This window comes from Piliocolobus tephrosceles, chromosome 13, assembly GCF_002776525.5.
Source record: "Piliocolobus tephrosceles isolate RC106 chromosome 13, ASM277652v3, whole genome shotgun sequence".
NCBI classification, from domain to species: domain Eukaryota; kingdom Metazoa; phylum Chordata; class Mammalia; order Primates; family Cercopithecidae; genus Piliocolobus; species Piliocolobus tephrosceles.
Genome location: NC_045446.1, coordinates 68,437,539 through 68,453,685, shown reverse-complemented (window position 1 = coordinate 68,453,685; position 16,147 = coordinate 68,437,539). Strand labels below are relative to the sequence as shown.

The 16,147-nt window shown below is 41.7% G+C and overlaps 1 protein-coding gene across 1 annotated transcript in view; it reads left to right on the top strand.

The window, feature by feature from the left end:
• GAB2 (GRB2 associated binding protein 2) overlaps window positions 1-16,147 on the top strand; it is a 213,509-nt gene that overhangs the window by 134,052 nt on the left and 63,310 nt on the right. Inside the window, exon 2 of the mRNA XM_023209315.3 lies at window positions 13,900-14,200. Coding sequence (XP_023065083.2) covers window positions 13,900-14,200 — 301 coding nt within the window. The remainder of the gene's footprint in view (window positions 1-13,899; window positions 14,201-16,147) is intronic.

The window sequence follows — 16,147 nt, the reverse complement described above, 5'->3', positions numbered from 1 at the left end:
CCGTCAGATCAGCGGTGGCATTAGATTCTCATAGAAGAGCAAAGTCTGTTGTGGACTGCACATGCAAGGGACCTAGGTTGCCCACTCCTTGTGAGAATCTAATGCCTGATGATCTGAAGTGGAACAGTTTCATCCCAAAACCATCCCTACCCCTGTCCATGGAAAAACTGTCTTCCACAAAACCAGCCCCTGGTGCCAAAAAGGTTGGGGATCACTGCCCCAGAGGAATGATTCAACATTAACTAATACAGTGTTTGTGCTGACTTTACAGACCATAACTACCAGAAATAACAAGAGTCACCTATACTCATCTTATTCTCTTTTCCTGAAAGTTCTCCCTCCAGCAGTTTTTCTTCACCCAGCAAAACTCTTCACATCCTTCAATACCCAATCTTAGTGCCACCTGTACTGTAAAACTTCTGTGACTCCTCGAGGCAAACAGAGTAGTCCTCTCTGCCAAGCATCCACTATTCATGTGAATGCTGAGAACAACTACATGAACTGTGCTGAGAACTTCTGTTCATACCATTATAAGAGCACTGACCATGTACTGAGTTACCTATGGACTGTACTTGTCTGCCCTTTCCATAAGTCATGAGATCCTGACTGACCTGGCATTACTAGATTTCATAAATGTTGACTGAATGATTGGAATGAGGAAGGGAGAGTTTATATAGGTGAGAGTAAATGCTAATGGAAAAGACATTGAAAGTGAAGGAAAAAGAAAGTGGGTTGAATAATGAATATGATCAGGGTTCTTGTGAAGGACCCCTGAGTTACTCCAGGGATGGCAAACTGGTTCTAAGTCTCAGTATGGTTACAGCCTGTATTGATCAGTGACCTAAGTTGCCTTAAATGAGAAAAGAGTTTATTGACCCAGAAAGTCTAAGGGGAAAATCTGGCCTCAGCCTCAGGTTAAGACTCACATTTCATCAGTATCCATGTTTTAACCTACTTGCAGGCTCTCGCTCTGTCTCGCTCTCACACATGCTCTTTCTCTCAGAGTCGCTCTTGCTCTCTCTGGGTTGGCTGTTCTTAGGCAACAAATAGTGGTTCCTGCAACTTCAGGGACATATTGTCACAACCCTTTGTCCAGTAACAGAGCCAATTTGAGTAACACAAAACAAAGGTCCTGGAGTTGAATCTTAATGACTCTGAGCTGGCTTGGAACATATGCTTGTCGCTAAACTGATCGCAGTGGCATGTAGGATGAAATGGTGCAAATTGGCTTAATCTAGATTACCATGATCTACTCAGCTTTATATAAAGTCAGCTTTATATAAAGGACTCTAGGTGATCTTTTGTGTTTATGGTGTCTATGTACCATCTTACCTGGAATAGAGATTGAGAGGTTTTCCCCCCCCAAAAAACAGAAGCAAATAAACATTATTTTGTTCCTTTAGTATAACTTTCATTGAAGAGTTATATAGTGCTTTGGAAGTATCAAGTCCTATGCTAAATAAATGCTGGGAGATACAAAAGCCCCTGACCTCAGAATGTGGTAGTCTTGGGGTAAGAAAAAATTCATTCCATGTCTTAGGAGCAAATAAGTTCCTTTGGAGTCCAAGGGAAACTATATTACTCAGATGAATGAGTCCAGAACAAATACAGTTAACTATGCTACTCTCTCCTAGGGGATTTGCATTTGAGGAGTGGAAATAACTTTGAACTAGGAACTGAGGCCTAGGTTCTAGTTGTGTTATTGCCATCTGCCATCACCAGTTAACTATAAACTTGAATTCATAAACTCTGTGGCCAGTGTTTCTCAAAGTGTAGTGAGCAATTCATCTGCAGTAGCTTCACCTCAAGTTCTCTGTGGGTCAGGACCCACAGAATAAGAAGATCTGGGGGCTGTGCTCTCTGTAAGTTGTTTAATGTCTGTGAACTTCTTTTTCCTCATGTTAAGAGGATCGTATTTACCTTGCAGCATTGGTTTAAGGATTAAATGTGATAATGAGTAGAAAGCACATGACAGGTAGCCAGAGCTCAGCAAATGCCCTTTTAAAAATTTCCTCTGAGAGTATAAAGTCTCTGTGGTCCAAAGTAGTCGAAGGATTCCTAGAGGAAGGATAGCAAAAAGCCCTTCCTCACTCAGGAAGTGTGCCTCCAAAAATGTGTGACTGTTACATGACCCCCACTGTACTCTTGTAATGTTTGCTGATAACTATTATGGGGCACAAGACTGGCATAGTAGCTTCGTGTTGAAATATATTAGGATATACTTGTACATCATACGCTCACAAGTGAGATCAGATTCTCCTTTATCTTTGTGTTTGTTTGAGCTAGAACTCAACCACATCACCACCTGGGAGTTGACAGTTGAAAATACTTCTAAACCTCCAGAATCTTCTATCTTCTGCCCTGACTTTGGTATGCCAAAGATAACAGAACTCTTCTTTGATGACTAAGGACTTCTCAGGGTCTCAAATCATCTTTTCTGATACCAAATCTCATGTGCCTTGTGGCTAAAGTTGAAGAAGGGGCACGACATTACTTGGAAGAGGCTTTTGCGAAACTCCTGGGAATAGGCGTGTCCTTTTAACTTCCCTCTTTCTGAACAGGGTAAAACCAAAAACTGCCAATAAACCTAGAGAATCCTGTCAAGTGAGGTTTATGGTTAATCTGAATCTAACTGAGGTTACTTGGTGATATCAATAATTTTATAGGCAGGTATATTAAGAACATAATACTTGTATCTTCAAAAACCTCTTTGCCTTATTTTTTAAAAAATTCAATAACATAGTCTCTCTCTCTCTCTCTTTCTCTCTCTCTCTCTCTCTCTCACACACACACACACACACACACACACCCCTACACACCTCTTAGTGAAGCTCCCAGGTGGTGATGTGGTTATTCAGAAGAACACATCCCTTTGTTCCAAGAATCTGAGTAATCTGATTAAATGAGGTGTTACCATATCATGTTTTCTTAGTTCAAAAATACATAAGGGGCTGGATGCAGTGGCTCATCTGTAATTCCAGCACTTTGGGAGGCTGAGGTGGGAGGAATTACTTGAGCCTATGAATTTGACATTAGCCTAGCCAACATAGTGAGACCCCATCTTCAAAAAAATTCGCTGGATGTGGTGGTGCATCCTGTGATCACAGGTAAATGGGAGTCTGAGGCAGGAGGATCGCTTGAGCCCAGGAAGTCGAGGCTACAGTGAGCCATGTTTGTGCCACTGCACTCTAGTCTGGGCAACAGAGGGAGACCCTGTCGCAAAAAAAAGAAAAAAGAAAAAAGTAAGTCTGTCAAGGTAGGTAAGAAGAGACCTTAGTTAGTCTCCTGTCCATCTGTTGATCTACCCCCACCTTTTTTTTTGGCGGGGGAACACAGTCTCACTCTGTCTCCCAGGCTGGAGTGCAGTGGTGCGATCTACAAGCTCTGCCTCCCAGGTTCACGCCATTCTCCTGCTTCAGCCTCCCGAGTAGCTGGGACTACAGGCGCCTACCACCATGCCTGGCTAATTTTTTTTTTTTATTTTTTATTTTTTGTATTTTTAGTAGAGACGAGGTTTCATCTGTTAGCCAGGATGGTCTCGATCTCCTGACCTCGTGATCTGCCCGCCTTGGCCTCCCAAAGTGCTGGGATTACAGGTGTGAGCCACCACACCCAGCCTTGATCTACTTTTTGAGCCCTTCTACTGTCACACTCCCAAACTCTCCCACCCTTTGTTTAGGCCAGGAGTCAACAAACAAATCCTGCCCACCACTTCTTTTTCTAAGCAGTTTTATTGGAACACAGCCATGCCTGTTTGCTTCTGAATTGTGTATGGTTGCTGTCATGCCACTATAGAACTGAGTAGTTATGTCAGAGAAAATATGACCTGTAAAGCCCAATATACTTACTAATGTCCTTAACAAAGTTTGCTGATCCCCCACCTTGCCTCTTTCTTCAAAATCTCCAGTGTTGTGTATTCTCCAGTTTCCAAGAGACCACTTAGGACCACTCACTTAGAAAGTTCTTACTTTCTAAAAAAAAAAAAGCAAAATCTGGTTTTCTGTAGACTGCTCCTGCTGGTACTTGTTCAGCTTGAGTATACTGAGTCACTAAATATAAATCAAATTGCTCTTCCACATATCGGCAGCCCTTTATATCTTAGAACACTGGGCTCATGACTCCAGGCAGAATCTTGCAGTATCCTGGTGTGATAAAATGTCACATGCCTTCATTGTCACCAGAATGGAACATAATACTCTTGCAAAGCTAAATTGTGGCCCACCTAGGTTTTCTAGGCACCATGAGCAATAAGAGGAAGTCTTAGCCTCATTCTACATGCCTGAAGACCTTGAGATCTAGCCCAAAGGATAGAGACAGGTTCATGTGACATGTACTGTCTGCTCAACAGCTAGGAGTGATGCAACTTCCAGGTCATATGTACCCACACTTTGTGTCTGTGGTCTTGATGGTTATGAAATGGTTTGTTTTCTGACAGAAGGAAAACAGTCACTTCTGTTTCATCAGAGATGGGAGTGGCATACCGTTGATACTAGACACAAATTCTTTTTTCCAACTTTCTTGACAGTAGACCCTATCCGTATACTTCTTTAAGCCCATTCTTAAGCAAAGTGACTTTCATTGGCTTTTCTTTTATCTTATTACTACCCTAATTTAAATTGCCATCTTCTCTCACCATTGCAGACTATCACAACAGCTTCTTAATCGTTTTCTTGTCTCTTATTTTTTTATTTTTCTGGTTTGTCTTCTTCACTCTGCCAGATAAGAGCACAGCGTTGGTTAACGTTTCTCTGCTGATCTGTACTCTTCAGTGTCTCCCTGTTACAAATAAAGGAAAGATGAAACTTCTTAGGGTGGCATTCAAGGCTTTTCAGGACCTCCAAACTCTTGGGCCTCCAAACTCTTCCTTTCCTCCCTCTTTTCCACATTGAGAAGACTGTCCCATATTCTCTGAACCTGTCTTATCTGTTCCCATGCCCAGGCCTTGGTCATACTGTGTGCTGTATAAAAAAAAAAAGAAAAAAAAGTCCTGTTCTCCTTCCTTTCCAAAACCACATATCAAACCCTGCCTTCCTCATTGTTTGTGTTCATTGCTCCTTCTCTTTCGTGCATGCTTGCTTTCTCTCATATTCTCATGCTCTTGCTCTCTCTTACCCTGAAAGTTTGATTCCCAGCTTCAGTGGTCTACTAGCATATTATGTCTCTTTTTTATGGTGCCTACAAAAAAATCTTCTTGTTTTAGGGATATATATTAATGTCTTCCTGAAACTTTGTAAATACTGTTTAAGTTACTTCAAAGGAGTATTTTTGGGCCTTGCCTCTTTCCTTTGTCTGTCAAAGCATTCAGCACATTTTGTGTTTGTTTTTACTGAATTCTATACAAGGAGTTTGTTGATTTCTCATGAGATGTACCCTAGATCCCAAAGATTTTCACCTTTTTTTCTAAACGTTTTATAGTTTTACATTTTACATTTAAGTCCATGATTCATTCTGAGTTAGTTTTTGTATAAGATATGAGAGTTAGATTGAGGTCTTTTCTCCCCTATGGATGCCTGATTGCTTCGGCATCATTTCTTGAAAAGGCCTTTTCTTTTCTTTTTTATGTTAATATTTTTAGTAGAGACGGGGTTTTGCCGTGTTGGCCAGGCCGATCTCGAACTCCTGGCCTCAAGTGATCCACCTACCTTGGCCTCCCAAGGTGCTGGGATTACAGACACGAACCACGACAACTGGCTGTTTTCTTCATTGAATTGCTCTTACACCTTTGTCAAAAATCAGTTGGGCATATTGTGAGGGTCTGTTTCTGGATTCTCTGTTCTAATCCATTGTTCTTCACTTGATCTTAGCCAAACGGCCAAGAATTGATCTATTCCATTTTTCTGTGTCTGTCTCTTCGCCAGTGCTACACAGTCTTGATTGTTGTAGCTATATAATAAATCTTAAAATCTGGCAGACTGATTCTTCCCATTTTATTATTTTTCAGAATTATTTTAGCTATTGTGCTTCCTTTGCCTTTTCATACACATTTTAGAGCAATCTTACGTACATCTACAGACATTCTTGCTGGGATTTTGATGGGAATTGTGTTAAATCTGTGTGTCAGTTTGGGGAGATATACCACGTTGAGTTGTGCAGTCCATGAATATGGTATGTCTCTTCATTTATTTAAGTCTCCTTTGATTTCTTTCATTAGCTTTGTATAGCTTTCAGCATACATGCCCTGCACAGGGTTTTTTTAGATTTACACCTTTTCAATTTTTAAGAACCATTATAAATGGCATCGTATTTTTATTTTATATGCCCACATATTCATTGCTAGTTAGAAGTAAATTGATTTTTGTATCATTATCTTGTATCCTGTGACCTTGCTGAACTCACTTATTAGTCCTGAGAGTTTTGTTATGGGATTTTTTTTGTAGATTTTTTGCTTTTTTTCTTTTCCTTTTTTTTTTTTGAGATGCAGTCTCACTCTGTCACCCCCAGGCTGGAGTGCAGTGACACCACCTCAGCTCACTAAAACCTCCTCCTCCTGGGCTCAAGCAATTCTCCTGCCTCAGCCTCCCTAGTAGCTGGGATTACATAGGCGCCCGCCACCACACCCTGCTAATTTTTGCATTTTAGTAGAGATGGGATTTCACCATGTTGGCCAGGCAGGTCTTGAACTCCTGACCTCAAGCGATCCACCCGCCTTGGCCTCCTAAAGTATTAGGATTACAGGCGTAAGCCACCACGCCCAGCCACGATTTTTCTGTATAATCATGTCCTCTGCAAACAGGGACCATTTTTTTTTTCTTCCTTTCCAACTGGTATACCTTTTATATATGTTTTTTGCTTTATCACCTTGACTAGAAATTCCAGCAATATGTTGAATAAGAGTGATAACAGTGGCTGGGCATGGTGGCTCACACCTGTAATCCCAGCACTTTGGGAGGCCAAGGCGGGTGGATCACTTGAGGCCAAGAGTTCAAGACCAGCCTGGCCAACATGGTGAAACCCCATCTCTAATAAAAATACAAAAATTAGCCAGGTGTGGCAGTGCACATCTGTAATCCCAGCTACTCGGGAGGCTGAGGCACAAGAATCACTTGAACCCGGGAAGCGGAGCTTGCAGTGAGCCAAGGTTATGCCACTGCACTCAAAAAAAAAAAAAAAGTGATAAGAGCAAACGTCCTTGATCTTAGGAAAGAGGATTCAGTCTCTCAAACCTAAGGGATAGGTCAGGTGTGGTGGCTCACACTTGTAATCCCAGCACTTTGGGAGGCCAAGGCAGGAAGATTACTTGAACCTAGGAGTTTGAGAACAGCCTGGGAAAAATAGTGAGACCCCCATGTCCATAAAAATTTAGAAATTAGCGAGGCATAGTGGCATGCACCTGTGATCTCAGCCACTCACAAGGCTGAGGTGGGAGATGCACTTAAGCCCAGGAGGTTGAGGCTGCAGTGAGCCATGTTCATGCCACTGTATTCCAGCCTGGGTGACAGTGAGACCCTGCCTCAACAACCAACCAAAAACAACTAAGTATAACATTTGATATTGGTCTTCTGTTGATGCTCTTTATCAAGTTGAAGAAGTTCCCCTCTATTCCTATTTTTCTGAGAGTTTTTATCAAGAATGAGTTTAATTTTATCAAATATTTTTTGCATTGAATGATATGATCATTCATCTTTTCTTCTTTAGCCTATTAATATGGTAGATGACTGATTTCAAATACAGAATCAGCCTTACCTCCTTGGAATAAATTCTGTTTGGTCATGCGTTTTTATAGATTGCTGAATTCTATTTGTATTTTACTTGTAAGTCCATAATCCATTTTGAGTTAATTTTTGTAGGAGGTTTTATATAGACATTAGAACAGTCCCGAAAAAGCTTTCTCTTTAATAGCATATTCAGGACTCATGTCTCATATTCTCCTTGCATTATGTGTCAATAATCCAACAGCAATCTTCCATTTTTGTATCATGGGATACTTTTCAGGTGAAGCTCCCAGTCCCCCTTATAAATATTTATTACATGGGTACTGCACTTATCAGAATGAAGGGAACAAGGTACCAAAGAACTCACACCATAGAGAATCTATTACACATCTTTATCTTATTCTTTTTTCTGTAATCCTCTTGCTGTCCTTCTTTTCTACTTCCTACTGTGAAAGCTTACATATATTTTAATTTTTATTAATTTGAATAAATTAACATAGTCATGGCATGAAAAAATATCAGCAGATCTTCCCTGAGCTCCCATATGTGTTAAGCACTCTGCCATGTAGTTTTTGGCCACGTTGGACCTTAACCTCAGGATGCTCAGAACTTAAAGGGGAGAAAGACATATAAGCATTGGAAATGCCAAAGCAGGGAGTAGAAATGTCAAACCTGGGGGAAGAAATGCCAACGTGGAGTAAGCACAGGTTAGTAAGGGAACACAAGCAGAAGCCTCAGCTCTACCTGGGGGAGTCAATAAAGGCCTTCCAGGAGAAGTGACATTTGTGCTGGCACTGAGAGAACATAGAAATTCTCCAGATGGATTAGGTAAGGTGAAAGCCTTTCTAGGCAGAAGCCATAGCTTGTGCAAAGACATAAAGTCATGAAATTACATGACTTACTATTTGGAGAATAATAGGTAATTTTTAGTGTCCCTGTAAATTCTGTAAGACCAGGAATTCATGCTGTATCCTCAGCATTAGAATAATGCCTAGAGCATAGTAAGCACTGAATAAATATTTGTTGGATATAAGGAAACAAAGGAGGGAAAGAGCGATGGAGGAAGGAAACATAATTGAGGTGAGAGAGGTAAGAAAGGTTTGGCAATAAAGAATTTTGTTCATGACCTAGTTGGGAAGAGACAAGTATGAGAACACTCCTAATTGTTGTAAAAACTGACATGCCTTGAAAAGTACATAAAAAGCATTATGAAGATTCTGAGGAAGTAGAGGTCCATTTCAGATGAATGGATCAGGGAAGTTGTACTTGGTTCTGAATTGTTTGACTTTTTAAAAACACATGGGGGTGTCCCATGCCATGGCTCATGCCTGTCATCCTAGCACTTTGGGAGGCTGAGGTGAGCAAATCAATTAAGGTTAGAAGTTCAAGACCAGCCTGACCAACATGGTGAAACCACGTCTCTACTAAAAATACAAAATTAGCTGGGCATAGTGGCACATGCCTGCAATCCCATCTACTGAAGAGAGGCAGAGGCAGGAGAATCACCTGAACCTGGGAGGCGGAGGTTGCAGTAAGCCAAGATGACGACACTGCACACCAGCCTGGGCACTCTAAAAAATATATAAATAAATAAATAAATTAAAATGTGGAATTGGAGAGAAGGTGTTGTGGTGGAAGAGGGATGTGTGAATTTGGGACTAGACTAGACAGCCTTGCTGACTCTGTCATAAATACATCAGTATTTTGTAGGCAGCCATTTATCAGCCTACACCACTTCCTTGGAAGCAAAACCTGACAGTCTCTGATGTTATCTGTAGCAAACATGGTTTTCTTATTCATGAGGGTGTCTGTGTTTGTTTGTGCTTGCACCTGCACACCAGAGATTTGGGGACAGCTCTTTCCACAGAGACAAGACTAAAGGGGATGCATCAACTGAAACACCAGCTGAACTATAAACAGATCTTTTAAAAATGCCCTTGGTGCCCATACCCTACGTGTCTATGTGTGCACCTGCAGCACACAGAAGTACACGCATAATTCTGAAAGCAGTGACCTGGCCAAGATTGTAAATGACTATAAATAAATAGTACTTATTTTTATTTTTCTCAGTTCCATCCTATCTGGCTATACCTCAATTTTCATTTCAATATAAGGCTTATTGGGCACCAGTTATGTCTCCTTTGACCTGCTAGATACTGTAAGGATTTCATGCCAGAAAATGATTCATTTCTCTCTTTCTCTCTCTCTCTCTCTCTATATATATATATTACACATATATATAGATTACATATATATATATATGATTACTAGCTGTGTGCCAGGCAATATTCTAAATACCAGGGCTGCATCATGGAATAAAAAGAACCAATCCTTGTCCTGGTGGAGTTTACTTTCTGGGAGGTGGGTGCGGAGAAGTCATAAAAATTGGTATCTTTTAGGGTTATACATGTTTTGTGAGACCAGTAAAGCAGGGTAAGGGGGAAAGAGAGTGGGAGCACTGGGGACCAGGAATAGCCTGTCCAGTAATGTGACATTTGAATAAGGACTGAAAAAAAGAATAAGCAAAGGAAATATCTGGGGGAAGAGTGTTCCAGGGCCAGGAAACAACTAAAGACCGTAAGGCAGGAGCGTGCCTGACAGTGTGTAAGGCCACATGGCCAGAGCAGAATAGGCAAGGCAGAGGGCAGCAGGAGCTGAGGCCAGGGGTGGGATGAGGCTCAGTCCCATCAGGCCTGTGGGCCATTGTGGGGATTTTGGCTTTACTCTGAGTGAGATGAACAGCCATTGCAGATTGTGAGCGGAGAAGTGGCATGTTCTGATTTACTTCCTGCTTTCTGACTTTGCGGTGGAGGATAGACTGCAGGATGAAAGGGTAGAAGCAGGAAAACTTACAAAATGGTGGACTAGATCAGGCGAGCAACAGTGGAGGTGAGGAGAAGCAAGCTCATTATTGATATATTCTGAACTGTCTGAACTGACAGGATTTGCTGATGGGTTAGACGTAGAGTATGAAAGGAGTCAACTGTGATATCTAGATTTTTGGTCTGACAGCTGGAAGGCCGAAGGTGCAGGTAACTGAGATAGAAGAGAGTGCAGAAAGAACAGATCTGGGAGATGTCAAGACCTCAGTTTTGAACACATTAATTTGAGATACCTACTAGGGAGGAGTTGGATATACAACTCAAGGGCTAGAGATATAAATTTGGGAATCACAGCAATTTGATGGTTTTTTAAAGCTGTGAAACTGAATAAAATGACCTAGAGAGTGGGTGCAGAAAAAAAAAAAAAAAATCTCAGAACTGAGCATTGGGGCATTCTAATGTTTGGAGGTCAGGGAGATGAAGAGGAGCCAGCACTGGAGACTGAAAAAGAGAGTCCCGGTAGATAGAAGGAGAGTTGAAAGTGCGTGCTGAAGCCAGGTGAAGAAAGTGTTTCAAGGAGGATGGAATAATTAACTGTTGTCAGATGCTGGAGAGAGATCAAGAGAGATCAAGTTAAGGCCCATGAGTTGATTTATCAGCACTGAAGTCTTTGACACCTTTGATGAACTATTTCAGTGGTGCAGTTGGGGTGGTGGCGGGGTAGGGGATAGCCTGATTAGAGTGCCTTCAAATAGGAGGGGAGGAAACAAAGATTAGTAGTATAGAATACTCTTTGAAGTATAACTATAAAGAGAAGTAGAAAAACTGGGCCATAGTTGGTGAAGAATTGTGGGATCAAGTCAAGCTTTTAATTTTTTCTTCTGAGATAGGAAAAGTTGATGTCTTGATGGGAATCATCCTAGTCAGGAGGAAAAATGCAACGATTCTGAAGAAGGGGAGAATTGTTGAAGTGATGTCTTTGTGCACAAGTGGAAGATGGCTGGCCTTGATTGGAAGGACTGTGCTCCCTAGTGTGTTACTAGGCTACAGGTGCAGGCAGGATGGTAAATGTAGTCATGGAACATGTGTAAATTTTCTTTTGATTGTTTGTTTTTTCATGAAATAAGATATAAAAGAGTAGAGGCATTGGAGGTTTAAAGAGAGAAGCTAAGAGATTGTTGCCAAAGAACAGGAGAAAGTAATTGACTAGGTAAATATAGTAGGATTATTGGGCAACATGAGGGGCCACTTGAAGTAAAAGTGAGACCAGTCAGCATGTTCATATGATTTTCTCCATCTATGTACAGCCAGATGGAAACAGAGTTGGCAGAGCATTAGACTTAGCTGGGGTTTGCTGGATAAATAAGAGGAATGGAGAAAGAAGCAAGGGAAATGATTATGATAATGGATTGCAGAAACAGAGTTGGATAAGGAAAGAAATGAGGACAGGGATGAAAGGTGAGAGTGAAAAGATGGTAGAATTAACAGAGTGTAGATCCCATGAGGTCTCAAGAATTGTGATAATCAAATCCTTGACATTTGTAGTGCTTCAGAGTGTATAAGTGCTTTGGGCTCATTTGCATAATAACCCTATGAGGTAGGTAGGGCAGATGGTGGTGGTGGTGGTGGTAGTGATTTTCATTATATAGATGAGGCAGGATTCAAAGAGGTAAATGACTTAATCAAAAATCACACAGTGCCAGCGCGCACAGTGGCTCAAACCTATAATCCCAGCACTTTGGGAGGCTGAGGCAGGTGGATCACTTGAGGTCAGGAGTTTGAGACTAGCCTGGCCAACATGGTGAAGCCCTGTCTCTACTAAAAATACAGAAATTAGCCGAGTGTGGTGTTGGGCACCTGTAATCTCAGCTACTTGGTAGACTGAGGCAGGAGAATTGCTTGAACCCAGGAGGCAGAGGTTGCAGTAAGCCAAGATCATGCCATTGCACTCCAGCCTGGGTGGCAGAGTGAAACTCCATCTCAGAAAAAAAAAAAAAAAATTCACACAGCAAGTCAGCGGTAAAGCATAGACTGAACCCAGGTCTCTGTTATATGTAGTCTTTGTGTGATGTCTGCTTACAGATTACTCAGTCTTGCTGAAGAAATGAAATATAGAAGACAACTTGAGAGAATATGTAATCACATGTTCAGTTCTATGGTGTGGAATGGTATAAGGAGTTTACTCATTCAGTAATACATACTGAAAGCTTAGTAGGTACAAGGCATTATCATAAGGACTAAGGAAACACCAGTGAACAAGACAGGAAAAAAAAAATCCTGAGGTTACATGTTTTAGAGCAGTTTGTCTGTGATTCTTCTAAGGCATCATGTCTTCGTTAAAAGCAGGTTGTACTAAAAAGTTAGAAAACTTGTTTTTCTGCTACTTACTGTGTGTAACTTTGTTACTTCAACTCACCCTGCCTTAGTGGGGGTTCCCATGGATAAACTGATTATGGCTTTGCAAGTTCTCCCTTGCCTAAAAATGTTATGAGTTTGGATCTGTATTCTAGCCTAAAGAAATAGTTGCTCTAAAGTGTCATCATCTAACTTCCTGATCTAAACAGTAGAAATGCCACATCTTACTTTATAGTGATAAGACCCTGTTTACATAGTGAGATGCTGCACAAACATGCATTCTAAAATAATCCTCCAGTTTTGAAACTTGGGAAATCTGAAAAGGGGACAGGTCATGTGGCACCTGCAGGTCCCACAGTCCCCATCTTTAACCTACGATATCTGAGAACCTATTAAAAGCTTTAAGGTCGTCCGGGTGCGGTGGCTCACGTCTGTAATCCCAGCACTTTTGGGAGGCCAAGGCAGGCAGATCACCTGAGGTCGGGAGTTCAAGACCTGCCTGACCAATGTGGAGAAACCCTGTCTCTACTAAAAACACAAAATTAGCCGGGCATGGTTGCACATACCTGTAATCCTAGCTACTTGGGAGGCTGAGGCAGGAGAATCACTTGAACACTGGAGGCAGAGGTTGCGGTAAGCCAAGATCATGCCATTGCACTCCAGCCTGGGCAACAAGAGTGAAACTCCGTCTCAAAAAAAAAAAAATGCTTTAAGGTCAGGCACAGTGGTTCATACTTATAATCCGAGCGCTTTAGGAGGCTGAGTTGGGAGGATCTCTTGAGACCAGGAATTTGAGACCAGCCTAGGCAACAGAGCAAGACCTTGCCTCTACAAAAAAATTTTTTAATTAGCTGGGCGTGGTGGTGTGCGTTTGTAGTCCCAGCCACCCAGGAGGCTGAGGTGGGAGGATTGCTTGAGCCCAGAAGTTCAAGGTTATATATAGTGAGCTTTGATTGTGCCACTGCACTCCAGCCTGGGCAACAGGGCAAGACCTGTCTCTGAAAGAAAAAAGCTTTGAAATAACTAATGACTTCTTCCCCCTCTTCTTACTCCTTCCTGATATGATTTAGGCCTGGAAGAAACGCTGGTTTATCCTACGGAGTGGGCGGATGAGCGGTGACCCAGATGTTCTGGAATACTACAAGAACGATCACTCCAAGAAACCTCTGCGGATCATCAACCTGAACTTCTGTGAGCAGGTGGATGCAGGCCTGACCTTTAACAAGAAGGAGCTGCAGGATAGTTTTGTGTTTGACGTCAAGACCAGCGAGCGCACCTTTTACCTGGTGGCTGAGACAGAAGAGGACATGAATAAGTGGGTCCAGAGCATCTGCCAGATCTGTGGCTTCAATCAGGCTGAGGAGAGCACAGGTATGAGAACACACACAGATCTTTCTCACAGGGGGTTGAGGTGAGTCCCTTGGATTCCTGGAGCATTGACAGCAGGCTCTAGCTAAGGTTTCCTGTTGAAAGAGGGTTCATAGATAAAGGGTAAAGAGTGAAGGGGTTGGCCAACTATTAGAGGGACACCTGGCCCTAATTATGCTCTAACAGGAAAGCAAAAAAAAAGTGTGAGCGTTGTGATAAAGCTAAAGGTATTTGTGGTGTTTCCTCAGGTGCCTCAACACCACTGCCATTCCTCATCCCTCCCGCTTTCTCTCTTCCCTGTGCTGTCCAGCACTCTGTGTCCCATTACCTGTCACTCATCCCATAGGGAAGGTCTCACCTTGGTCCCTCCTCTGCTTCATCTCTGTCTGTCCTAGCCCATTTCAGGCCATCCTGCACAGTCACACTTGACCCTTGTTTGTGTGGGTTCTTTGTGATGATTATTGATGATCCAGTGTTCATTTATGTTCACTTGGGAGGGACAGATAAAAGGAGGAAACAATCATTTATGTTTGGGTTTTGATAATCTTCACAAAAGAGTAGCTCACCTTTTTGAAATTAGTGTTAAATTGTAGAAATGCTCCTTAACATTTGTTTAGGCTCATCTCAAACTCTGTGGGATGATTAAAGAGCAGAGTTTTTTCTGGGGTGGTAGAATTGACCCAGCAATTCTACTCCTAGGCATATTCCCAAAACATATTCACACAAAAACGTGCACAAGAATGTTCACAGCAGTATTATTCATAATAGCCAAAAAGTGAAAACAACCCAAATATCCATCAATAAATCAAATATGGTATATACATATAACTAAGCCACAAAATGGTATGAAGTACTGAAAACATATGTTAAGTGAAAGAAGACAGAGCGAACCATCTTTTTTTGATTCCATTTATATGAAGGTTCAGAGTAGGCAAATCCACAGAGACAGAAAATACATTGGTGGTGACAGAGAGTGACCGTATAAGAAGCGACTGCTCATGAGTATGGGTTTTCTTTTTGGAGTGGTAAAAATGTTCTGGAATTAGATAGTGATGATAGTTGTACACTTTCATGAGTATACTAAAAACCACTGTATTTTACACTTTAAAATGCTGAAATGTATGGCATGTAAATTATGTCTCATTCTTTAAAAAAAAGTTCCTCAGGTGATTCTGAGGACCAGCCAGGTTAGGGAGCCCCTAGACATAGGACCAGCTTCATGGAGATATGAACTGTGGCGTCACAAAGAGCCCCATCCTTAGAAGGCCTTGCACTTGGTTTAACACTCCATTATTACTATCTTGAAGTTCTTAATAGTTTTTTTAACAGGAAGTTCTGCGTTTTCATTTTACACTGGGCTCTGCAAATTATGTAGCCAGACATTCCTGAACGAGATGTCCTAACCTAGGAATTCTGTGATTTTTATCTTCCTTGGGGAAGGATAATGAGCCCCTATTTATTAAGTTCTTTAGTATAATCTTCTTGCTTCCTGAGTGGAATTTCCTGTTTTCCCCAAATCTTTGTCATTTTATAGGTTTCATGGAGATTTTTTTTCCTTTATTTTATTCTTGATGAAGAGCAATGCATGTTCAGTGAAAAAAAAGTCAGGGAGGGAAAGGGGCTGCAGCCGGGGCAACATAACAAGACTAGAGTGCTGTGACACAATCATGGTTCACTGTAACATTTTTATTTCGATAAAAAATAAAAATTAGCTGGGCACGGTAGCATGCCTGTAATCCCAGCTACTAAGGAAGCTGAGGTGGGAGGATTGGTTGATGCCAGGAATTCAAGGTTGCAGTGAGCTGTGATGACAGTACGAGACCCTGTGTCCAAAATAAAACAAAAAAAGTTGGGGGTGAGGAATAAGAAATGAATTAAAAGGGCGGGGAGCTGGGCGTGGTAGTTCACGCCTATAATCCCAGCACTTTGGGAGGCTGAGGCAGGTGGATC